The sequence below is a fragment of the Geotrypetes seraphini genome, chromosome 9 (genome assembly GCF_902459505.1).
Source record: "Geotrypetes seraphini chromosome 9, aGeoSer1.1, whole genome shotgun sequence".
Lineage (NCBI taxonomy): Eukaryota > Metazoa > Chordata > Amphibia > Gymnophiona > Dermophiidae > Geotrypetes > Geotrypetes seraphini.
This window is the reverse complement of record NC_047092.1, coordinates 67292861-67318717: the sequence shown is the minus strand read 5'-3', so window position 1 is coordinate 67318717 and position 25857 is coordinate 67292861. Positions and strand designations below refer to the sequence as shown.

The following is a 25857-nucleotide window of genomic DNA, read 5'->3' as shown; positions in this document are numbered from 1 at the left end:
TTCAAATGATTCAGACATTGTATAGTTCTCCTAGTGCAAGATTATATATTAATAATAGTATGTCAGATAGATTTAACTTGCTAAGGGGGGTTAGACAAGGTTGTCCTTTATCTCCTTTGATCTTTGATGTTGTTCTTGAACCCTTGTTAATAGCCATCAATCAGGCAAAAGGGATACGAGGCATTCCTTATTCGAATTGGGAATTTAAACTCTCTGCTTATGTGGATGATATTCTGCTTTATTTGAGGGAACCAGAAATTACCATTCCATGTTTAATTGAATTAATAGAGAAGTTTGGAAAATTTTCTGGATATAAGATCAATTGGAGTAAGTCTGAAGTTCTCCCGCTTAATGTTCACTGTACCAAAGGATTATTCGACTCATTCTCATTTATTTGGAAAGAAGATGGATTAAAATACTTAGGTATTATTATTAAAAATACAATAGAAGACACAGTGAAGGAGAATAAAAAACTTTTATTAAGAAAAATAACAGATGTGTGAGCAAAGGAATCCTTTACATCTTTCTTGGTGGGGGAGAGTTCAAACGATCAAAATGATGATATTGCCTGTGGTTTGTTATCAAATGAGTATATCATCAATTTTTTTCCAGGGGTCATTTTACAAAAGGTTAAATGGTATCCTTACTAAATTTGTTTGGTTGGGTAAAAGACCTATAATAATAATAATAATAATTTTATTTCTTATATACCGCCAAAGCCATAGTAGTTCGAAGCGGTTTACAATGAAGAAGGGCTGGACAATCAGCGAAATTGGTACAATGATACAAACAGAGAAAAATGTACAAACAGAGAAAAATAGAACAATCAGCGAACGATGGTACAATCGGCGAAGAATGGTACAATCAGCGAGGATAGGTACTATCAGGGTAATAAATGGTGCAGAGAAGAAGGTCAAGACGATCTGCGTAAAGGACATGGTGAGATAGAAGGGGCCAGGGTATGGCAAAGGGGGTTAGGGTGTGATTCGGGTGAAGAGATTACTTTTTAGTAATTTCCTGAAATTTAAGTAGGATGAAGTGCGTGAGATGATGTGGGCCAGCCAGTCATTGAGCTGACCTGCTTGGAAGGCAAGAGTTCTATTTAGATATCTTTTGTAACAGCAGGCCTTTAGGGTAGGATAGCTAAACAGGTGGGTTTTACGTGTGAGTTTGGATGGGTGGTCTAGGCTGAAATGGGATACCAAGTAAAGGGGGGCCGAGCCAAGGATGGATTTGTAACAGAAACAGGCGAACTTGAATTGCACTCTTGCTTCCAGGGGTAGCCAGTGAAGTTTGTGGTAGTAGGGAGTTAAGTGTTCCCATTTTTTTAGTCCGAAGATCAGGCGGATTGCTGTGTTTTGGATGATTTGCAGTCTTTGTATGGTTTTTTTGAAAGATCCCAGGTAGATGATGTTGCAATAGTTGAGTAGACTTAAGATGGAGGATTGCACTAGTAGGCGGAATGAGGGAGCGTTGAAGTATTTTCTGATGGATCTTAGCTTCCATAGGGTGGCGAAGCCTTTTTTGACCAGAAGGTCGGTGTGAGCTTCAAAGGTAAGGTTGTGGTCGAGGGTCACTCCAAGTATTTTTAAGGAGTTTGTTATGGGAAAGACTTGGCCATTCAGGGGGATTGAGGTGTCTTTGATTTTGTCATTTGGACTTGCCAGGAAGAATTTGGTTTTATTTGAGTTGAGCTTCAGTCTGAAGTCGGTCATCCATAGCTCGATTTGCGTTAGGATTGAAGCTAGGTGATTATTTATCTCGGGGGTTATGTTGGATAGGGGGAAGACTAAGGTGATGTCATCGGCATAGATGTAGAATTTGATCTTCAGGTTTAGCAGTAGGTTACCTAGAGCGACCAGGTAGATGTTGAACAGCGTGGGGGACAGGGGGGGAGCCCTGTGGGACTCCACAGGTGTTGACCCAGCTGGCGGACTGGGAGTTGTCACTGTAAACTTGGTAGGAGCGTTGACCTAGGAAACCCTGGAACCATTTTAATATGTTGCCTGAGAGACCAATAGACTCCAAACAGTCCAGGAGAATGGCATGATCGACCAAGTCAAAGGCGCTACAAAGATCAAATTGCAGGACTAGTGCACTTGTGCCCAGGCTGAACAGGTTCTGAAGGTAGTCTACCAGAGAAGCAATGACGGTTTCAGTGCTGTGTCTGGAGCGGAAACCTGACTGGTTGTCGTTTAGAATGTTGAATTTGTCCAGTTAGGTTGTTAAATCTTGGTTGACCAGGCCTTCCATCATCTTTGTAAAGAAGGGTATATTCGCAATGGGTCTGTAGTTAGATATAAGGAAGATGGGATCTTTGGGGTTTTTGACAATTGGAGTGATGAGAATTTGGCCTAGGTCCACAGGGAATGAGCCTGATTGTAGTTGGGAGGAGATCCAGGTATACAATTTGGTTTTGAAGGAGATCGGGGCAACTTTCATTACATTTGGTGGACAGCTATCTAGTTTGCAGTGGGAATTGGCATATTTTGAGTAGAATTTACAGAATTGTTGCCAGGTGGGAGTGGTGAATTTGTTCCAGTATAAATCAGCCCTGGTTTCGTCGTTGTGGGACTGGCTGTCCAGATAGTTCAGATGGTTGTTGGAGGTAGTAGGTAGGGTGGATCTGAGATTGGAGATTTTGTTATTGAAGAACGCGGCCAGATTGTTGGCCAGTGGGGGTGAATCTGAGGAAGGGCGGGTAAGGGATTGAGTATCGTAGAGGTGGTTAACTATTTTGAATAGGTTTTTGATATCGGGGTTAGGGGATCCGATTTTTTGGGCGTAGAAGTTAGTGCATTTGGTGGTAATCAGATGTTTGTAATCTTTTAGTTTTGTTCTCCAGTTGGATCTGTCTTTATTGTCATTGGATTTCAGCCAAAGTCTTTCCAGTTTTTGAAGTTCCCGCTTTACTGATCCAAGTTCGGCATCAAACCACCCGTCCAGGATTTTGTTTCTCATTTTCTTTGTTTTAAAGGGGCCCATTGTATTTAGGATCTGTGTGCTTGTGTTTGTCCAGTCGTCGACTGTAAAGGAGTCAGGGTCAGGATTGGAAGAGATGTCGTAGTGGGACCAAAATTCCACTGGGTTGATTAAGCCTCTTGTGGATATTACCTTTTTAGGCCTTTTTGCTGTCTTTGTGTAGGGTAGGTTGTGTCTTGTTTGCCAGTTGAGGTGGAAATTGCATAGTCTGTGGTCTGACCATAGTGAATCTGTCCAGGTAGCTTGTTCCCAAAGAAACTTGGGATGGAATTGTTCTTTGGAGGAAAAGTTTACTAGATCTAGATGGTGACCTTTGTGGTGGATTTTTACCGGAGTTGGAGTGAAAAAGTCTAGGGAGGAGATGAGGGATAGTAGGTCTTTTGTGTCATTCTGTTCAATTTGTTCTAGGTGGATGTTCAGATCCCCGATCAGAAGATTGAAGGGGCCTGTGATTGAGTTGGTGAGGAGGAATTCTGAAAAGTTGTCTTTAGCAGTGGGCCATTTCTTGGGAGGAATGTAGAATAGGATGAGAATTAGGCCATCTTCTAGTTGGTCAGATTGGAGTTTGCAAGAAAGAATTTCGAGGTCTGAGGAGGTTTTCGAGGCTAAGATGGTGGTCTTGAATGGATCTCTTACTATGACGGCTAATCCTCCACCTCGTCCCCAGGATCTGGGTAGTGATGTGATTTTAAACCCGGGTGGGAGACACTCGCGAATTATGATATCGGTGTCAGAGATCAACCATGTTTCAGTTAGGAGGACAAAGTCGGGTTTAGTCTCTTCTAGCCAGTCTTTAACCAGCTGGGTTTTGTTCCTGATAGATCAGATGTTTAGGTAGAAACCTTGCACTTTTTTTTTGTAGTGGGGAGTCGATGGGGGAGGGGAGGGAGATTTTCTTTAATAATCGGTGTTTTATGGTATGAGGTTTCTTTTTTTTGCTAGAGGGGGGGGGACAACCGGGATTTTGAACGGGCCATGATCAGAGCAGTTAAGAGTGAAGCGTTGGGTTGGCCTAAAGGGGTCTAGGTTTAAGAGGCGAGGTCTTGTGAGGATTGGAATTTGGGAGGCGTAAAGGACCTCGGTAAACCTGCATTTGCAATAGGTCCAGTAGAACATGAGGAATAGGGTGAGGTAGTTGTGCAGGGAAGCCATCCTGCAGTGATGGAGATTGCAGAGAGTATGAAAGGTTTGACTCGGCTACAGTAGGTATTAGAAAGACCATACAAAGAGTAACCATGCAAGAATAACCATGTAGAGTACTTATCGGATTGTCCGAAGGGTTTGTTCAGCTTGAGTTGGAGAAGACTTTGGGTTGGAGGAGTCTTCAGGTTGGAGTGGAGATAGGTGAGGCAAGCGACAATCGGTGGGAGGGCGGACTGGATGAGAAAGACACCGGCAGCGCCGCGGGTATCGGTGAAGGGGGGAAGGAGGGCTGGTTTCCCACTAGCTGCTGGAGCTTCTGTAAAAGTTCCCCTGTTGGTTCGGGGGAGGGGCGGAGCAGTGCTCCCACGCTCCGCTCCCCTGGAGAGGCCCCAAAGATGCTGGATGCGCCGCTGGTATCGGTGCAGGGGGAAGGAGGGCTGGTTTCCCGCTGGTCGCTGGGGCTTCTCTAAAAGTAAAGTAAAAGTTCCCCTGTTGGTTCGGGGGAGGGGCGGAGCACTGCTCCCACGCTCCGCTCCCTTGGAGAGGCCCCGAAGATGCTGGATGCACCGCTGGTATCGGTGCAGGGGGAAGGAGGGCTGGTTTCCCGCTGGCCGCTGGAGCTTCTCTAAAAGTAAAGTAAAAGTTCCCCTGCTGGTTCGGGGGATGGGCGGAGCAGTGCTCCCACGCTCCGCTCCCTTGGAGAGGCCCCGGAGATGCTGGATGCGCCGCTGGTATCGGTGCAGGGGGAAGGATTGCTTTAGTATCTCTACAAAAGACAATTGTGGAGGGAGGGGTAAATTTTCCAAATTTTTATAGGTACTATCAAGCCTATATTTTAAGACAGGGTATGTATTGGATCCTCCCAGATCTTATGGAAAATGTTCCAGATTGGTTATATTTAGAATGGCGGCTCCTGTTTCCTTTACATTTGTCTCATCTTATTAGTATAAATTTGCCCAGGAAATATTTAAAGAAATTAGAATTTTGATTGATACCTGGAAGACTTTACGTTATGTTAGTAATTTATCACCAGATCCAATTTCTAAATCATTAAATCAATCCATTTGGATAAACTCCAAGATTAAAATTGGCAGATTTAAAATCGTTTGGAAGCATTGGATTATTGCAGGTATACGGAGTTTAAATGATGTTATTCTAAATGGGTCACTGCTTAGTTTTTCACAATTGCAAGTGGTTGCAATTGAAGCAGGCTATTCAGGAGGGGTTCCCTGAATGGAAAGTTCTTAACTCTCAGTATAGTTTGGAATTCCTATGCTTTCAGGCGGATCTTGTATCACCAAGCCGCACAGTGGTATAAATTGTTGTATGGGTATTTGAATAAAAAATGGAAAACTGGTCTTAGGGATATTTGGAGCATTGAGATTGGGCACCAAATTTCTGCCTCTCAATGGCCACGATTTTGGTCTTGGAGAATAAGAACTACAAGGTCAGCATCTTTTTTTTTTTTTTTTTTTTTAGTTCAATAATTTTTATTGAGTATTTTGAAAAATACAGGGAGCATTTCAAATACATAAAAACAAAATAAAGCTTTGTGTATAAAGAATCTGCAAATATATATTTAACTGTAGAGGACCATAGCAGTAAGAAAAGCTCCAAGTATTGGAACTGCTTGTGAAGACTATATGAGAAAAAGATGAGGGAGAACAGAAATATAAATTAAAAGAGAAAGGAAAGAAAGAAGAAAAGAGAAGAAAAGGAAGGGAAGACAGGAGTGTCTACGAAGCAGAGCGTACATAGGAATCCAGGAATGACCAGGGTGATTTTTTGCTCTTCAAATTCATGGAGGTTCGGAGTGTAATTTTATTCTCATATGCATAGGATTCAAATCTATGATACATACACAGAGAGTTCCACCAAAAAGTATAGTCTAGTAGCGAAGATGATTTCCAATTTTTCAGAATGTGCATGAGAGCAGTCACAAACATGGTATTGATAAGCTTAGGCGGACAGTTTGATTGTGCGAAACAGGGATGTTGAGAGCGAAGGATTATAATGTCCATAGAGATCTCTTCCGAGCAGTTAGTGATAGATTGTATGGTGTTCCAAATTTGAGTCCAAAAGGAGCGGACCAAAGTACAATGAAAAAACATATGATCAAGAGTTCCCTCCTCTTTCAAACAGTTCCAGCAAACAGAGTCTTGCTTTAAGTTGGCTTTCCACATGCGAAATGGGGTCCATACTACATTCCACATAATAAAGAACATTGATTGTAAAACTCTAGAAGATAAAAGCGGGCGGTTTGTTGAAGACCAAAAGAGTTCCCAATCAATGTCAGAAAGCGGAGTGGTGAGTATAACATCCCAGTGTTTCATAGATTGAGGTGAAAAAGTGAAGGAATGATCTCTCAAAATATTATAGAAAAAAGATATAGCCTTGCCTTTTAATAGAGTCAATAAAGACCAATGGCGGATAGTATTTTTGGAAGTCATGAAGTCAAAACGTATATGCACAGAAGACAGCACTCCAATGAGTGAGAGCCACTGTGAATAAACAGAATGTGGAGTATGGTATGTGGAGTAAAGTATATCAAAAGGAACTGACGCAGTAAGAGTAGACAATTGATGGGCAAACCATATACCTGCCCGCTGCCACCGATTCCATGAGAGGGATTTGCCATGGTTTTGGATTTTGGGATTATTCCAAAGAGACATGAGTGGGCTAACATTAACTGAGATCTCAGCTAATGTATCTAAAAGATGAAGAGCATGCTGCGTTGAACCCAACAAAGAGTACCTTCTCAAATGTCTGGGTACTGACACCGTTAGTAAGCAGGAGATGTGTAAAGGCGTGCATAAAAAGCACTCCATTTCAAACCAAGCAGGAGGCTCTTGGGGATAGGAGTCAGTAACCCAGTAAGTTCCATATTTAGCTAGTGAAGCAATATAATAATGATAGAAATCCGGGAAGTTAAGACCACCGTTAATCTTAGAGGCTTTCAGCTTGGCGAGAGCAATTCGAGGTTTTTTCTTGTTCCAAATGAATTCAGATAGCTTCCTATTTAGCCAATGAAAAAACGACTTCCGGCATAGAAGAGGAAGCATAGAGAGAGTGTAATTAATTTGAGGTGCTAGGGTCATTTTGATGGATGCTATTCTACCCCACCAAGACAAAAAAAGTGGAGACCATCGAGATGTAGTATTTAGAACTAGATTTTTGACTTTAGATATATTAAGATCTTGAGCAAGAACCGGATCCTTATGTATTAAAATCCCCAAGTATTTCACAGCTTCATGTGACCAGCATCTATGAGGCAGACTTGGTTCTTTTTGTTGCATAGAGCTTTTTGGACCCCAGTTCGTTTACAAAAGTTGGATAGCTCTAGATCTAATAGATGCTGGCATTGTAGTTTAGAAGCTGGGACTTTAGATCATTTAATTTTTTTCTGTCCCTATATAAATGCCTTTTGGAAGTTAATTTGGTCCCAAATTAATTCATTGTTAGAAAATCAAGTTGCCCTTTCATATGATACTATATTATTTGGTACATCTATGAGATTTAAGAGTCGAATTTCAGCAAATAATAATAAACTTTTATTAATACTGACGGGGGTTGCCATTCAACATATTACTGGAAATTGGAAGGATTATACTAAACTTAATTATACCTTTTGGTGGAATTCAGTTTGTCATATTTATAAAATGGAGAGGGTGCTTGCTATACAGCAAGGAAATTATCATAATTTTAAAAAGACTTGGGGGCCATTGATTACATATTCTAATGATCAGACACCTTAATCACCTTGTTATTATATAAGATATAGGTGGGGTGGGATTGGGAAATATGATATTTGATAATTGATTTATTGTTAATGGGTGGGGTGGGTGGGAAGGGATTCTTTTATATTTTAATGATTATAAGTAAGATTGTCAAGTGATTTGTAAAAATTATTTTGATTGATTATTATACACTTGTTGTAAGAGATGAAAATGAATAAAGATTTACAAACGGGGAAAAAAAAAAAAGTTATAGACATTTAGGAATGAAGATTTTCACTCCTGTTTTTATTATTGCAGCCCAGAAGATTGGCATCATCACATCAGCACTTCAGAAATGATTTCTACTGTTTCTCTCCTTTAAGTCATCTGTCAGGCAATTCTTCCTGTAGCTTTAGAAGTTTGAGGTTTGTATTTAATTTTTCCCAGGTTATTTACTGCATGGTCTTAAACCTTCATGATTTTAATTATTTTGAAACATATTTTTATTATATAGAGGAAAAATTTTAAATTTGCTAAATTAAGGATCTGAGGTGCTAAGATGCTTTTTTGTGTTTTCTAGGGGTGAGGGGGGGGAAGCATAGTAAATTGGCAAAGTCTAGCAATTGTAGCATTCTTTTTACAAAGGTAATACTTGACTTGAATATTAACACTGGCTTTTACAAAGCTGCAGTAAAAGTTTCTACCGCAGGCTGGTGAGGAAATGCTATGATGCTCATAGAATTCCTATAAGCATCGAAGCATTTACTGTATATACTCGAATATAAGTTAATCCAATTATAAGTTGAGACCCCCATTTTTCCCCCCCAAAAAGGAGGAAAAATGGTTGAATCGAATATAAGATGGGGGCTTAATATTCAAGTGTCATGCCCTGCCAGGATCTGCATCCAGTTTCCCCTCCCTCATGCCCTCCCCTGCCAGGTTCTGCACTCAGCCCTATTTCCTGCCTGCCCTGCAAGACTCTGTACTCAGCCCCCTGCCCTACCAGGCTCTGAACCCAGTCGCCTTCCCTGCCAGGCTCTGAACCCAACCCCACTCACTCCATGCCAGGCTCTGCACCCTGTCCCCCCTCCCTGTCAGGCTCTGCACCCTGTCCCACCTTCCTTCCCTGTACCCTCTTCCCCCTCTAGTTGTCTAGTGGTAGATCAGAACAGGAGGGATCCCTCCCTTGTCCCGGCCGATACTAACAATTTTTTATACACCTCCTCCCCTGCATACCTTTTCTCTGGTGGACCAGCATTGTATCCCGCAAAGATCCTCTCCTGCCGATCTCACAGCCAGCGGCGCACCCTATCTGGCACGCAGGAGTGAGCTTTTTGAGCTCCGGCCCTGCACTGCTATCTGAATCAGAAGTCCTGCGAGAACTGGTGGCAACTTTTCAGGGAGCAGCGCAGGGCCATGCAGAAGCTCAAAAAGCTCGCTCCTGTATGCCGGCCCAGGTGCATAGCTGGCCGCAAGATCGGCAGGAAGGACTCTGCACGGGATACACTGCTGGACTACCGGGGGGAGGGGGAAATTGTTAGTATTGGCTGGGATGGGAGACAAGAGGGATCCCTCCTGTCCCAGGCTAATGGCAGGCCTGCTGTAAGTCCAGGAGGGTGTCGGGTGGTCACTGGGTGATACCCAAATATAGGATGAGACCCCCATTATTGGGCCATTTTTTTGATCCAAAAATCTCATCCTATATTCAAGTATATACGGTACCTTGACAATCTGCAGAAGAAACCTCTACCGCGGCTTTGTAAAAGGATCCCTAAGTTTGTACCTAAATGAAGACATGGGATAATATGTACAAAGCAGCAGCTATACCCCAGATGGTATTTTACTAGGCAGACCAGATGGGCCATTTTGATCATTACACAGGTCAACACATCATTTTCATCATAGTTAATTTTGGGTGGGTTTTGTAGTATTTTTCATTCTGATTTCAAATCTGTGTTTAGTTTTTCACTAAAGGGAGAAAGAAAATCCAACGTAGTCTGCAGTAAACAACAGCAACCAGAAAACGACAAACAGACTGCAGACAATGTACAAGATGTAGGCGTTGTTTATTAGTAAATGCAGTAACATATACAACCTTATAGCCAACCATAAGTCTCCTTCATACAAGGAAGGAGTTCAGAATCTCCTTGACTCATATCAGAAACTTGGCCGTCGCATGTCATTAAAAATATACTTTTTGCACTCACATCTTGACTTTTTTCCAGAAAATCTTGATATGGTGAGTGACGAGCAAGGAAACGTTTTCACCAGAACAGTCAGTTAATGGAGCGTCAGTACCAAGGTTTCTGGAATGAGAGTTTGATGGCCGACTACTGCTGGATGTTGTGCCTTGACAATACAGACACAACTCACAAAAAGAAATCATACTCTAAGCATTTTTGAAGAAATATTGGCTGCTAAGTGACACAGTCCGATATAATTGTGCTATGCTGTGTGCTTATTTGACTTTGGACTGAAGATACTGCAACATTTCTTTAAATTGATGCTGCAATTCTTAAAACCCTATATGCTAAAACGTTATAAACTAACATTAATCATAACTTTAAAAGTTTACGTGATTGAAAAAAATAACAGATCTGAAATCAGTGTGAAAAACTGATTTAGAAAAGTGTGTTGCATTGTCAGATGATTCTGAAAAAAAATTTTTGTTGCCTTTTGTTATTTGCTGTCATCTGCTATGCTTATGTGGACCAGTTTCTTTTATTTTTTCAAATTTTATTTTTAATCAGATTATATAAAAAGTAATATCAATATTGAAAAATGGGGAAAAATAACATAGCAAGCAAGAATCATCTAAATCAGATTAAGGGAAAAAATAAATAAATAGCTAAATCTTTCTCAATAAACCACTAAAAATGAAAAGGGGCAACCCACAGAAGTAAGGGGAGATTTTAGCACAATTATCTTATAACAATTTATACATTTAGTGGATCAAGATCTGTCCATTAACCTGAAACTTCTTCAGCACTGGGAACAGAATTAGAGGGGGAGGGGGGATTCATCAAGGTATGCTAACTGTAACCAATTTAACATATGCTAAATCAGTGTCTCTCAAACTGTATGTCATGGCACAGTGGTATGCCCTGAAGAGATTCCAGAATTTTACTTTATTTTTAAAAATTCTCTTTGCACTCAAAAACAAGCACATTCATCGCATTGATTAGTAATTCTATTCTATCTACTTTAGTTTCACCATTGTTACAATTACCCATAACTTTAAGAACTTTAAATAAATAACTCTCAAATTTAATTTGTTGGTTTTGCAATTTTCTGACTTCAGTTATAATGTGCCTTGAAAAATATTTGTTCCGTTTAGTGTGCCACCTCCGTTTGGTATTCCACCTCCAGTCTGGTAGCCCCTATGCTGCCTTGGAGGAGAGAGGTCTCCTAGAATGAGAGCATCACCCTGGTGAAGTAGGAAATAATCCTTTAGCTAGGACCTGCCCACCAGGAAATCCAATAGCCTTTTGCTCCGAGGATGTCTCTCCAAGGGCTTTTGCCCAGGAGGAAAAAGTTAGGACAGCAGTTGTAGTTGGTGATTCGATCATTAGGCATGTAGATAGCTGGGTGGCTGGTGGGCGTGAGGATTGCCTGGTCACTTGCCTGCCTGGTGCAAAGGTGGCAGACCTCACGCGTCACATAGATAGGATTTTAGATAGTGCCGTGGGAAAATGACCTCACACTCATAGATCCTATAAAATTAAAAGAATCCATATTACAAACAGTTGAAACAGTTAAAATCTTAGGAGTTGTAATAGACCAGAAGTTAAATTACCATGACCAGATCAGCACAGTAGTTAGGAACTGTTTTTGAAAATTAAGAATGATTAGATCCATATCAAAAGTCTTAGAACCTGCCATCTTTAACATCCTAATTCACTCATTAATCATATCAAGACTGGACTATTTTAATGCCCTCTAAAAAGGCATATCCCAAGAAGAAATAAGGTGTTTGCAAATTGTTCAAAGCACAGCAATAAAAATAATTACTACCATATTTTTTGCTCCATAAGACGCACCCTAGATTTAGTGGTGGACTGAGGAAAACAACTGTGCTACCGGTATACAAACTATACCGCAGAGATAGAGTGGCTCAAAAAGGTGGGGGTTTTGTCATATACGTCAAAGAGGAAATTGAATCTATTGGAGAGAACACGCCACAACTGACTGATAAGTTAGAGTCTCTATGGGTCAAAATTCCAGGAACAAATGGCCTGGAAACAAAGATCGGCATCTACTATCGACCCCCAGGGCAGTCCGAAGAAATTGACGGAGAAATGACAGACGAGATTAAACACAGCTTCAAAGAGGCAACATAGTTATCATGGGTGACTTCAACTATCCGGGAATAGACTGGAACCTAGGCACCTCCAGCTGCATTAGAGAGACCAAGTTCCTAGGTGCTGCAGGCGATTGCTTCCTGGAACAACTTGTCAAGGAAAATACTAGAGGAAATGCAATTCTGGACTTAATTCTAAATGGCCTGCGAGGACCGGCACAAGATGTAGAAGGGACGCTGGGAAGCAGCGATCACAATATGATCCGCTTTGATCTGGACTCAGGGGAGAAACATTGGTCCAAAACGACAGCCACGGCACTGAACTTCCGAATAGGGAATTACGAAGGGATGAGACTCATGGTAGGGAAGAAGATTAAGAAGAGAATAAGCACTGTAAAAACGTTAGAGCAAGCTTAGTCCCTTTTTAAGGACACAGTCACCAAGGCGCAAAATCTATATATACCGCGTATCAACAAGGGATCCAAGAGGAAAAAGAACAAAGAACCGGTGTGGCTCACTGTAGAGGTGAAGGAAGCGATCAGAGACAAGAAAACTTCATTTAAGGAATGGAAAAGGTCAAAAACGGATGAAAACTGGAACAAGCACAAACAACATCAACGCAGGTGGCATAAGGTGGTAAAAGGGGCCAAAAGAGACTATGAGGAAAAAATAGCTAAGAAGGCGAAGAACTTCAAGCTGTTCTTTTGATATATTAAGGGGAAACGACCCGCGAAGGAAGCGGTGGCACTGTTGGATGACCATGGAATAAAGGGAGCGCTAAAAGAGGATAAAGCAATTGCCGACAAACTGAACACATTTTTTGCATCTGTATTTACCGAAGAAGATGTACACAGCATACCGGAACCCATCAGGCTATATGCTTGAAATGAAGACGGAAAGCTGACAGGATTGACGGTCAGTCTAGAGGAGGTGTGTAGGCAGATTGATAGGCTTAAGAGCGATAAATCCCTGGGACCGGATTGCATTCATCCGAGGGTCATCAAGGAACTGAAAGGGACCATAGCTGATCTGCTTCAACTAATAGCCAATCTGTCGATCAAATCGGGAAAGATTCCGGAAGACTGGAAGGTGATGAATGTTACGCCGATCTTCAAGAAAGGTTCGAGGGGAGATCCGGGAAACTACAGACCTGTGAATCTGACCTCGGTACCGGGAAAGATGGTAGAGTCACTGATAAAGGACAGCATCATTAATCATCTTGAAGGACACGGGCTGATGAGGACCAGTCAGCACGGTTTTAGCAAAGACAGATCGTGTTTGACGAACTTGCTGCACTTCTTTGAGGGAATAAACAGACAGATAGACAAGGGCGATCCGGTCGACATTGTATATCTGGATTTTCAGAAGGCGTTCAACAAGATTCTGCATGAACGACTACTTCGTAAAATTGTGAGCCATGGAATCGAGGGTGAAATACTCACGTGGATTAAAAACTGGCTGGAGCATAGGAAACAGAGAGTGGGGATAAATGGACAATACTCGGACTGGAAGAGCGTCACCAGTGGGGTGTCGCAGGGCTCGGTGCTTGGACCCGTGCTCTTTAACATCTTTATAAATGATTTGGACATAGGTACGACGAGCAAGGTGATTAAATTTGCGGACGATATGAAGTTATTCCGAGTAGTGAAGATGCAGGGGGATTGCGAAGATCTGCAACGTGACATAATCAGGCTCGAGAAATGGGCACCGACATGGCAGATGAGATTCAACGTGGATAAGTGTACAGTGATGCATGTCGGTAACAAAAATCTCATGCACGAATATAGGATGTCTGGGGCAGTACTTGGAGAGACCTTCCAGGAAAGGGACTTGGGAGTTCTGATCGACAAGTCGATGAAGCTGTCCACGTAATGTGCGGCGGCAGCAAAAAGGGCAAACAGAATGCTAGGAATGATAAAGAAGGAGATCACGAACAGATCAAAGAAGGTTATCATGCTGCTTTACAGGGCCATGGTGCGCTCTCACCTGGAGTACTGCGTCCAGTATTGGTCACTGTACATGAAGAAGGACACGGTACTACTCGAAAGGGTCCAGAGAAGAGCGACTAAGATGGTTAAGAGTTTGGAGGAACTGCCGTACAGCGAAAGATTAGAGAAACTGGGCCTCTTCTCCCTCGAACAGAGGAGATTGAGAGGGGACATGATCGAAACATTCAAGGTACTGAAGGGGATAAACTTAGTAGATAAGGACAGGTTGTTCATCCTCTCCAAGGTAGGGAGAACATGAGGGCACTCTCTAAAGTTGAAAGGGGATAGATTCCGTACAATCGTAAGGAAGTTCTTCTTTACCCAGAGAGTGGTAGAAAGCTGGAACGCTCTTCCTGAGGCGGTTATAGGGGAAAACACCCTCCAAGGATTCAAGACTAAGTTAGACAAGTTCCTGCTGAACAAGAACGTGCGCTGTTTGGGCTAGTCTCAGTTAAGGTGCTGGTCTCTGACCAGAGGCCGCCGCATAAGCAGACTGCTGGGCATGATGGACCACTGGTCTGACCCAGCAGCGGCAATTCCTATGTTCTAGAGGAGGAAAACAAGAAAAAAACCATTCTGAACCAAATTCTCCCTGCCAGGCTCTGCATCCAAACTCACACTCATTGCCAAGCTCTGCACCCTGTCCCCCCTCTGGTGGTCTAGTGGTGAGCAGGCAGGTAGGGACAGGGCAGCAGGCCTCCCCCTCCCAGGCAGGCAGACAGGCACACCTTCCCCTCCACCCAGGCAGGCAGGAGCACTCCCCCCTCCCAGGCCTACCACCCTCCCAGGTAGCCCCTCCAGGCAGGCAGGCCTCCCTCTTCCAGGCCTTGATGCAGAAAGGCAGGCCCAACCTCACCCTCCTTATTTTTTAATTCAGCAGGCCCCCGCCCCCGTACCTATTTTTAATTAGGCAGGGCAGCTCCTGGCCTCCCTCCCCCCTACCGTTACCTTTTTTAATTTCTGAGGCCCTCCCTCGCTGGAGGCAGCTGCCTGGAGCACTGACAGCTGACGCAGCTTCCTCGGAGTCCTCTTCCCTTGTGGCAGAGTGGTGCACAAGGCTGCCAGCTGGTCCTGCGCCACTCCCGCAAGAACTCTTCTATTAAGAACTCTCGTGGGAAGCGGCACGGGACCAGGCCGGCAGCCTTGTGCACCGCTCTGCCGCAAGAGAAGAGGACTCAGAGGCAGCCGTGTCAGCTGTCAGTGCTCCAGGCAGCCACGTCCAGCGAGGGAGGGCCTCATAATTTTAAAAAGGTAACAGGAGGGGTTTGGGTATTCATTCCATAAGATGCATCCTTATTTCCACCCCCTTTTTGGAGGTGGAAAAGTGCGTCTTATGGAGCGAAGAATATGGTAATTCAAAGAAATATGATCATGTCACTCCTCTCCTTCAAAACGCCTACTGGCTTCCAGTTCAACACAAAATTTCATACAAACTGGCCCTTTTAGCATTCAAAATCAGACAAACAAAATTGCTGGCATTTTTGGGCAGGCTTTTCATTCCTCACACTACTTCAAGAACTCTAAGATCCACTAATCAGCAACTTTTTACAATTCCATAAAGATTATAAGCAGAAGGCGAAACAAAATCGTTTCAGTTACAGCTCTACAGGAATGGAATCACCTTCCCATTCATCTCAGAGAAGAAACGGTGTTAGAAAATTCAAATGTTCTCTCAAAAGCTTCCTTTTTACTGACGCCTTTGGGAAATAGCTTAAATCCCAATAAACAGCTTTATATCCCCCAAACAATCCTTTTTTACTGTCACTTATGGGAAATAAGGGTTATACTACTGTCCCCTTTGGACAAAAATGAGCAGACAGATGAAGGAATGTTTTCAGAGATTAGGAAAGCTGGAGAATTGGATGATTTCAATGGTGACCCGTCATAACCGTGTAGGACAAACACGCGCTGACAATGGCGCGCAGGACTTAAGCACCAGACTCATACAGTTACTGTAAGCGCTCTGAGAGGGTGTGTGGGGGGAAACCCCCCCTCACTAAACTTAGAAGTGTTCGCGCTCCTGTTGGGGGTGTGTGTGAGGGGAATCCCCTCCATTTCAGAGGAAACTGCCGATTACCCCCAGAACGAGATAAAACGGCAGTTTCCTCTGTAATGGGGGGGTTTACCCCCCTCCACCCCCCAAAGGGAGCGTGAACACTTCTAAGTTTAATGGGAGGGTTCCCCCCATCCCCCTTGCAGCGCTTACTGTAACTTTTAATCTGGCATGTATAAGTCCTGCGTGCGTTTGTCCCACACGTTTTAGTTAGTGTACCGTTTTCAATTACCTCAACATTGTTACATCGGGGAGTGCTAGGGAGGTAAAATTCCTAGTAGTCATAAATGACTGCTTCTTGGAGCAACTGGTCCATGAACCGAGAAGAGGGGGAGCTAGTTTAGATTTGGTCCTTAGTGGAATGCAAGGCATAGTACAGGAGTTAACTGTGTTAAGTCTGCTGGGAAATTGTGATCACAACGTGATCAAATTTGAGCTGATACCAGGAGTGACAGCGCAAAAGAAATCTACTGTAGAGGCATTTAATTTTTGAAAGGGTGACTGTGATAAAATGAGGAAAATGGTTAAAAAGAAGCTAAAAGGATCAGTTGCAAAGATTAGGACTGTAGCAGGCGTGGATGTCATTTAAAAATACCATCGTGGAAGCCCAGACAAGATGTATTTCACGTATCAGCAAAGGTGGAAAGAAGAAGAAATGAGAGCCGGCGTGGTTAAAAGGTGAAGTGAAACAGGCTATTAGAACCAGAAAAAAACATTTACAGAATGGAAAAAGGATCTGAATAAATAAAATAAGGAAGATACACAAGCACTGGCAAGTTAGATGCAAAGCATTGATAAAGACAGCTAAGAAAGAATATGAAAAGAAACTTGCAAAAGAGGCAAAAACTCGTAACAATTTTTTTAGGTACATCAGAAGCAGAAAATCTGTGAGGGAATCTGTGGGACCGTTGGATGATCAAGGAGCAAAAGGGGCGCTCAGGGAGGATAAGGCCATAGCGGAGATACTGAATAAATTATTTGTTTCGGTCTTTACGGAAGAAGATGTAAGAGATATACCTGAACCAGAAATGGTTTTCAAAGGTGGTGATGCGGAGGAACTAGATGAAATCTTAGTGAATCTGGAAGATGTGCTGAACCAAATTGACAAGTTAAAAAGTGATAAATTGCCAGGATTGTGGATTAGGAATTGATTATCGGATAGAAAACAGAGGGTAGGGTTAAATGGTAAACAGTGGAGTGCCGCAGGGGTCTATACTCGGACTGGTGCTATTTAACTTATTTATAAATGATCTGGAAATTGGAACGACGAGTGAGGTGATTAAATTTGCAGATGACACTAAACTGTCCATGCATTTCAACAACTTTGCGGATTATGAAAAATTGCAGGCGGACCTTGGCAAATTGGAAGACTGGGCGTCGAAATGGCAGATGAAATTTAATGTGGACAAATGCAAAGTGATGCACATTGGGAAGAATAACCTGAATCACAGTTACCGGATGCTAGAGTCAACCTTGGGGATTTGCACCCAAGAAAAGGATCTGGATATCATCGTAGACAATATGATGAAACCTTCCACCCAATGTGCGGTGGCGGTGAAAAAAGTAAACAGGATTATTAAAAAAGGGATGGTTAATAAGACTAAGAATGTTATAATGCCCCTGGTGTGACCTTATCTGGAATATTGCATTCAATTCTGGTCTCCTTATCTCAAGAAAGATATAGTGGCACTAGAAAAGGTTCAAAGAAGAACGACCAAGATCGTAAAGGGGATGGAACTCCTCTCTTATGAGGAAAGACTACAATGGTTAGGGCTCTTTTAGCTTGGTAAAGAGACGGCTGAGGGGAGATATGATTGAAGTCTACAATATTCTGAGTGGAGTAGAACGGGTACAAGTGGATCGATTTTTCACTCTATCAAAAATTACAAAGACTAGGACACACTTGATGAAGTTACAGGGAAATACTTTTAAAACCAATAGGAGGAAATTTTTTTCTCTCTCAGAAAATGGTTAAGCTCTAGAACTCGTTGCCAGAGGATGTGGTAAGAGTGAATAGCGTAGCTGGTTTTAAGAAAGGTTTGGACAAGTTCCTGGAGGAAAAGTCCATAGTCTGTTATTGAGAAAGACATGGGGGAAGCCACTGCTTGCCCTGGATTGGTAGCATGGAATGTTGCTACTGCGTGGGTTTTGGCCAGGTACTAGTGACCTGGATTGGCCACTGTGAGAATGGGCTACTGGGCTTGATGGACCATTGGTCTGACCCAGTAACGCTATTCTTATGTTCTTATGCTATGAATAATTTGCTCTGTTTAGTGTGCCTGAGCTAAATAATTTGAGAGAGAGAATGTTAAGATGTGAGTCCTTTGGGTATTTTAGCATACTAATCATTAGCATGCGCTAAATCGGTTAGTGCCCCTTGATGAATTCCCCTTTATGTTCTAGAAATACTTAATTGTTCTGAGTCAAAGAAAATAAAACAAGAAATAATTTCCTGTGTTGCTGAGTTAATTTATTAACATCAGGAAACACCCATTTCTAGTGCAGTAGGTGAGACATTCTAGACAATAGGGTTATTTCCCTTTACTCGCATGGGTTGCAGAAGAGAACTGTAAGTTTTTCACTCTGACTGTAGGGTACATCACAGGCTAGCTTAGCTCCTCCCATCAGTCTTTCCCTTCTGCATGTGTTTGCAGGGTGTTAGTTCTGCTTGCTCCAATTTATTATTTTTAATTCAATGTAGTTTTGTTCCCTTTCGCATTCTATGGACATTTGAAGTACTACCTGCTTGAGAATTCACAAACTTCGATCTGTAGCTGACAGGCCAATCCCTGATCACTTCAGGGTACTTGTCAGCTAATTTGCTAGTCTTCCTTGGATGTCAGGGCCGTCGCTGACCTTATCTTACTCCCTGTTAAGCGGGGAGTCTGCAGACTGTTCAGCACACTTAGGAGGCTCAGCGGTGTTCTGCACCATGCAGGCTGCGTTTTTGCACCTCTGCCCATCTCCGTGCGCAGTTGTTGGTCCACAGGGGTGGAGGCATTGTCAGACAGTGGAGTCTGATCAGCAGCCTAAAGATCATCTTGAGGACACCTTTTCCAGCAGTGTGGCAGTGAATTCTCGCTCTGGCTCTTAATCAGGGTTAGACAGCAGTTGCAGTTTCTGTGACCAGCATTTGTGAGTAAGAGGAGCTGACAGGATCCAACAACAATTTCTAAAACTTAAATTTTGAAGGGTTTTGAGTGCTTTCCAGTGATCTTCTGTGTTCCCCCACCTGAAAAATGCTATTTTGGTAATTTTGGGAAGTGTTGTTTTTGGCGCAAATTCGTGTCCATCGGCCATCTTGGATTTTCAGCGATCTTTTTTTCAACTTCTCCCTGCTTCTTTAAAATTTGGATTTTTGCCAGGAAAACTGCTGGAATGGAGTCCTCAGGGTCTCCTAGCTTGGATTCATGTCAAATTTGTCCAGATTTGCCGCTGTTTGAGCGTTTGTGCACCATGTGGTGAGATTGGGGGGGGGGGGCATAATTACTGGTTCAGCCTCCCCCTCACAGAAGCTAGCCATTTTTGCTGACTGCACCTGGAACCACTCCCTCTGCCTGGGTAACATTTTCTGCCTGCACAGAGACAGAAGTTGTAACCTGAGCAGCAGCTTTGGTGATAAGATGTTTATCCCAGGAAAAGCAGGCAGCATATTCTTAACACATGGGTGACGTCACCGACGGAGCCCCGGTACGGACACTTTTAACTAGAAAGTTCTAGTTGGCCGCACCGCACATGCGCGAGTGCCTTCCCGCCCGACGGAGGAGTGCGTGGTCCCCAGTTTCTTCGTTTCCGCGGAGCGAAGAAGACGCATGTGTTTTCAACGGCTGTTGAAAAACTAGTTTCTGCCTTCCCGCTCGCATACTTTTTCGTTTTTCTTCTATTTTTTCCATCGGATTACTTTATTTTTTACTTTAAAAAAAAAAAAAAAAAAAACTCGTCGAGTTTTCCTTCTTTTTTCAGGCCGGTCCCGGCGGGGCCTGTTGCCACCATACAGGCCTCCGGCTTCGATTTTGCGGAGGCCGTGTTTCCCTTCATGTCCCCTCAACCGGGCTTTAAGAAGTGCCAGCGGTGTGCACGCCCGATCTCTCTCACCGACCCGCACAATTGGTGCCTGCAGTGCTTGGGTCCGGAACGTCCGGAGCATCGGGCTGACACCTGCACCCGCTGTGCTACTCTTAAAAAGCGCACATTGAAAAATAGGCAGATCCAGCAAAATATTATTTTCGGTACCGGATCTGCTATGGAACCTGCTGCGACGTTGATGGCACCTCAAAAGTCGGCACCGACTACTTCGACGCCACCGGATCCTTCTTCGGGGTCGCTGGCCCCAGGTAAGCCGGCTAAGAAGCCTTCCACTTCCCTTGAGCGCCCTTCTGCCACGGTTGCGACACCGGTCCTCGCAGCACCGCACCGACCCCGCAAACGCTCCGCTCCAATATCGGTGAGTGCCTCGTCATTGGCCTCCTCATCGCCAGACCGTAGAGCGGCACCTATGGTACCGAAGAAGAAAAAAGCGGTACCGGTGCCTCCCCTGGACGACCGCATCGCGGCCATACTCCAAGCCCAATTACAAGAGCAGCTGCAGCAGCAACTCCAACAACTGTTGCCGGCGATGCTGGCCCCACACCTTCCGGTACAGGACCGGTCCGAGCCTCGCACGATCCCGTCGGTGTCGACCCCCTCGGTACCGCTTAACACTTCCATGCCGGTGCTCTCGGCTGAACCACACCGTTCCCAACCTACGGTGCAGGCCCGCTCTGATACCGACCCTCCCCGGTACCAGGAACGGCACCGGTCTTCCTCTCCCGGTACCGCCTCGGTACGCTCTGGCAAGTCTATCTCCAAGACCCGCCATGCCGAGCCCTCCACACCGATGTTCCGCCGTGCGCACCCCGACATCAGGGACCCAGACTTATGGGAAGAATCCCCGCACGGTACCGAGGAAGACGCTTCGTCGACGGACGAGGAACCCTCGGTGGCTGATACCGTTTCAAAACCTGAACAGTCCTCTTTCACCAAATTCCTCAGGGAGATGTCAACAGCTCTTTCCATTCCCTTAGAGTCCAACTCTAAAAAGTCCCAGGCTTTTCTCGATGCCCTAGACTTTGAGCAACCTCCCAAAGAATTTCTTAAGTTACCCGTCCACGACATCCTACGGGAAACTTTTTACAAAAATTGGGAGAACCCCCTCACTGTCCCCAGGGCCCCTCGCAAACAGGATAGCTTGTACCGGGTCATTCCAATCCCAGGGTTTGACAAGCCTCAATTGCCCCATGAATCTCTCCTGGTAGAGTCCACCTTGAAGAAAACTCAGGGCTCCAGTGTCTATGCCTCCACCCCTCCTGGCAGAGAGGGAAAAACTATGGATAAGTTTGGCAAGCGCCTTTTCCAGAATGCAATGCTGGCCAACAGGGCAAATAATTACACCTTTCACTTCTCCTTCTACATGAAGCATCTGGTGCAACAACTCTCCTCCTTACAGAAATACATTCCTGAACGTAAGGTCCCCCTCTTCCAACAGCAAATTTCCAGTCTACTCCAACTCCAGAAATTCATGGTGCGCTCCATTTATGACTCATTTGAGCTGACCTCTCGAGCATCTGCCATGGCTGTTGCCATGCGGCGTTTGGTCTGGCTGAGAGTTTCTGACCTCGACATTAACCACCAAGACCGCCTGGCTAACGCACCTTGTCTTGGTGACGAGCTCTTCGGGGAGTCCCTGGACTCAACAACCCAGAAACTCTCAGCGCACGAGACCAGGTGGGATACTCTGGTGAAACCTAAAAAGAAGACTCCGCCTGCTCGCCCCTACAGACAGCAGTACTCCTACCAGCGCAGGTTCTCGGCCAGACCTCTCAACCCGCCTCAACAGCAACCTCACCGTCCTCGTCACCAGCATCAAACTCAGGCTCGCTCCCAGTCTCATCAACCTGCCAAGCCTCTCCCTCCGTCAAAACCATCTCAACCCTTTTGACTCTTTTCTCCAGGGCATAGCCAGTCTCCCACCATCATTGCCTCTTCCTCAGCCTATCGGAGGATGCCTCCAACTCTTCCTCAGCCGTTGGGAGGTCATCACATCAGACCAATGGGTCCTCAACATCATTCGCCACGGCTACTCTCTAAATTTTCAGACTCTTCCACCAGACAATCCTCCCATAGAGTCTGCTTCCCACTCCTCCCACTCCCCCCTCCTCCTGAGGGAGGTCCACTCCCTCCTTCTTCTCAATGCCATCGAAGAGGTACCCTCAGACCAAAGGGGTCAGGGATTCTACTCCCGCTACTTCCTGGTTCCCAAGAAAACAGGAGACCTCCGTCCCATCCTCGATCTCCGGGACCTCAACAAGTGTCTGGTCAAGGAAAAGTTCAGAATGCTCTCCCTTGCCACGCTTTACCCGCTTCTCTCTCAACACGACTGGCTATGTTCCCTAGACCTCAAAGAGGCCTACACTCACATTCCAATCAATCTGACTTCACGTCGCTACCTCCGATTTCAGATACAGCACCGTCACTGTCAGTACAAAGTGCTATCCTTTGGCCTGGCATCATCGCCCAGGGTGTTCACCAAGTGCCTTATTGTGGTGGCGGCTTTTCTCAGGTCTCACAACCTCCAGGTGTTCCCCTACTTGGACGATTGGTTGGTGAAAGCACCTACGTCTTCACTCGTGCTACAAGCCACTCAGCACACCATCTCCTTCCTCCATCTCCTGGGGTTCGAGATCAACTACCCCAAGTCGCATCTGCTTCCCACACAGCGACTTCAGTTCATTGGAGCCGTTCTCGACACCACTCTGATGAGGGCGTTTCTCCCCTCAGACCGCCAACGGACCCTGCTCCACCTCTGCCATCAGGTGCTCCTTCGTTGCTCCATTCCAGCTCGGCAAATGATTGTCCTCCTGGGCCACATGGCTTCGACGGTCCATGTGCTTCCTCTGGCGCGACTCCACCTCAGGACACCTCAATTGACTCTGGCCAACCAATGGTCACAGACCACGGATCCTCTTTCTCATCCCATCTCTGTGACATCGTCTCTTCAGCAATCTCTTCAATGGTGGTTGAACTCCTCCAATCTTTCCAGGGATCTACTCTTTCATCTACCCCCTCACTCCATGATTATAACAACGGATGCCTCCCCCTATGCATGGGGAGCTCATCTGGGAGATCTTCGCACCCAGGGGCTCTGGACCCCTCAGGAACGTCAACCCCACATCAATTTTCTGGAACTCGGGGCCATGTTCTATGCTCTCAAGGCCTTCCAGCACCTTCTCTATCCTCAGGTTCTTCTCCTGTGCACAGACAACCAAGTCGCCATGTACTACATAAACAAGCAAGGCGGCACCGGCTCTCCCCTCCTCTGTCAGGAGGCCATCCGCATCTGGACCTGGGCCACGGCCCACAGTCTCTTCCTCAAGGCTGTCTATATCCAGGGCGAACAGAACTCCCTGGCCGACAATCTCAGCCGCATCCTTCAACCTCACGAGTGGACTCTGGATCCTCCCACACTCCGCTCCATCTTTGCTCGGTGGGGCACTCCTCAGGTGGACCTCTTTGCAGCGCCTCACAACCATCAGCTACCCCTTTTCTGTTCCAGACTCTTCTCTCCTCATTGTCTGGCCCCGGATGCATTCCTGCTCAACTGGACGGATCGGGTCCTCTATGCCTTTCCTCCACTACCTCTGATGTTGCGGACGTTATTCAAACTTGCAGGGACAGAGCCACCATGATTCTCATCGCCCCTCAGTGGCCCCGCCAACACTGGTTCTCCCTCCTGCTCCAGCTAAGCTCCAGAGAACCCATTCCTCTTCCTGTGTTTCCTACTCTACTTACACAGCAGCATCAGTCTCTACTGCATCCCAATCTGTCCTCGCTCCACCTGACAGCTTGGTTTCTCTCGGGCTGACCTCTCCAGAGAATCTGTCTCAGCCTATCCGTCGCATTTTGGATGCCTCCAGGAAACCGGCCACCCTCCAATGTTATCATCAGAAGTGGACCCGGTTCTCCTCTTGGTGTCTACTACATCACCACGATCCCACCTCATTGGCGGTGGAAACTGTACTGGACTATTTGCTCTCTCTGTCCGATGCTGGCCTCAAGTCTACCTCAATCAGAGTCCACCTCAGTGCCATCACTGCGTTTCATGAGCCTATCCTCGGAAAACCTCTTACGGCTCATCTCCTGGTTTCTCGGTTCATGAGAGGCCTCTTCAATGTCAAACCGCCTCTGAAGCCTCCTCCAGTCGTCTGGGACCTGAATGTGGTTTTATCAGCCCTCATGAAACCTCCGTTTGAGCCTCTTGCCACAACTTCACTCAAATTTCTTACATGGAAGGTGCTTTTCCTCATTGCCATCACCTCTGCCAGGAGGGTTAGTGAGCTGCATGCACTGGTTGCCGACCCACCTTTCACTGTTTTTCACCATGACAAGGTGGGTCTGCGTACCCATCCTAAATTCCTTCCCAAGGTGGTCTCGGAATTTCACCTCAACCAGTCCATTGTGTTGCCTGTCTTTTTCCCGAAACCCCATTCTCATCCGGGGGAACAGGCGTTGCACACGCTGGACTGTAAGCGTGCCCTTGCATACTACCTTGACCGTACCAGGGCTCACCGCTCGTCCCCTCAGCTCTTTTTGTCCTTCGACCCTAACCGCTTAGGTCGTCCTGTCTCTAAACGGACGCTTTCCAACTGGCTTGCTGCCTGCATTGCGTTCTGTTATGCTCGGGCCGGTCTCTCACTGGAAGGTGCTGTCACGGCCCACAGAGTCAGAGCTATGGCTGCTTCTGTGGCTTTCCTCCGTTCCACGCCCATCGAGGAAATCTGCAAGGCTGCCACTTGGTCCTCAGTTCACACGTTCACTACTCACTACTGTCTGGATACCTTCTCCAGACGGGATGGACACTTCGGCCAATCTGTGTTACATAATTTATTTTCCTAATGGCCAACCATCCCTCCTCCCTCTCTGTTAGCTTAGAGGTCACCCATGCGTTAAGAATATGCTGCCTGCTTGTCCTGGGATAAAGCACAGTTACTTACCCTAACAGGTGTTATCCAGGGACAGCAGGCAGATATTCTTACGTCCCACCCTCCTCCCCGGGTTGGCTTCTTAGCTGGCTTATCTTAAGTGGGGACTATGCACTCCTCCGTCGGGCGGGAAGGCACTCGCGCATGCGCGGTGCGGCCAACTAGAACTTTCTAGTTAAAAGTGTCCGTACCGGGGCTCCGTCGGTGACATCACCCATGCGTTAAGAATATCTGCCTGCTGTCCCTGGATAACACCTGTTACGGTAAGTAACTGTGCTTTCACAGCCATACTGTGGTGCAGAATTACTTACACCTGGAAGAATAAAGAAAGAGCAGAAAAATCCTTTCCAAAGTAATGCCCTGTTCGTGTTTGACTGAAGAGCCTATAAATCAAAAAGTTCTGCCTTGGGGAGGGCGAGAGGCAATTAAATTGACACCAGAGTTTTTCCTTAACAGATATGTGTGCCCTAATCTGATATTATGCCCTGAAATGCAACCTAAAACACTGTTTTGTAGTAATCTAGGCTAAAACACTGTTTTGTAGTAAATCCTAACAGAGACTCTAAAGGCCACACTATTGCCTAACTGATTTTGCTGAGCTAAAAAAGAGAACTACAATAGTATAACCTACTGAAACCCAAATTTATCTTTCCCAGAC

At 45.2% G+C, this 25857-nt stretch overlaps 1 protein-coding gene across 5 annotated transcripts in view; it reads left to right on the top strand.

The window, feature by feature from the left end:
- Positions 1 to 25857, top strand: part of SCAF11 (SR-related CTD associated factor 11) — a 543954-nt gene that overhangs the window by 339801 nt on the left and 178296 nt on the right. For all 5 annotated transcript variants that reach the window (XM_033958790.1, XM_033958787.1, XM_033958788.1 and 2 more), the window contains one exon: positions 8160 to 8266. In XM_033958790.1, the coding sequence (XP_033814681.1) occupies positions 8160 to 8266 (107 nt within the window). The remainder of the gene's footprint in view (positions 1 to 8159; positions 8267 to 25857) is intronic.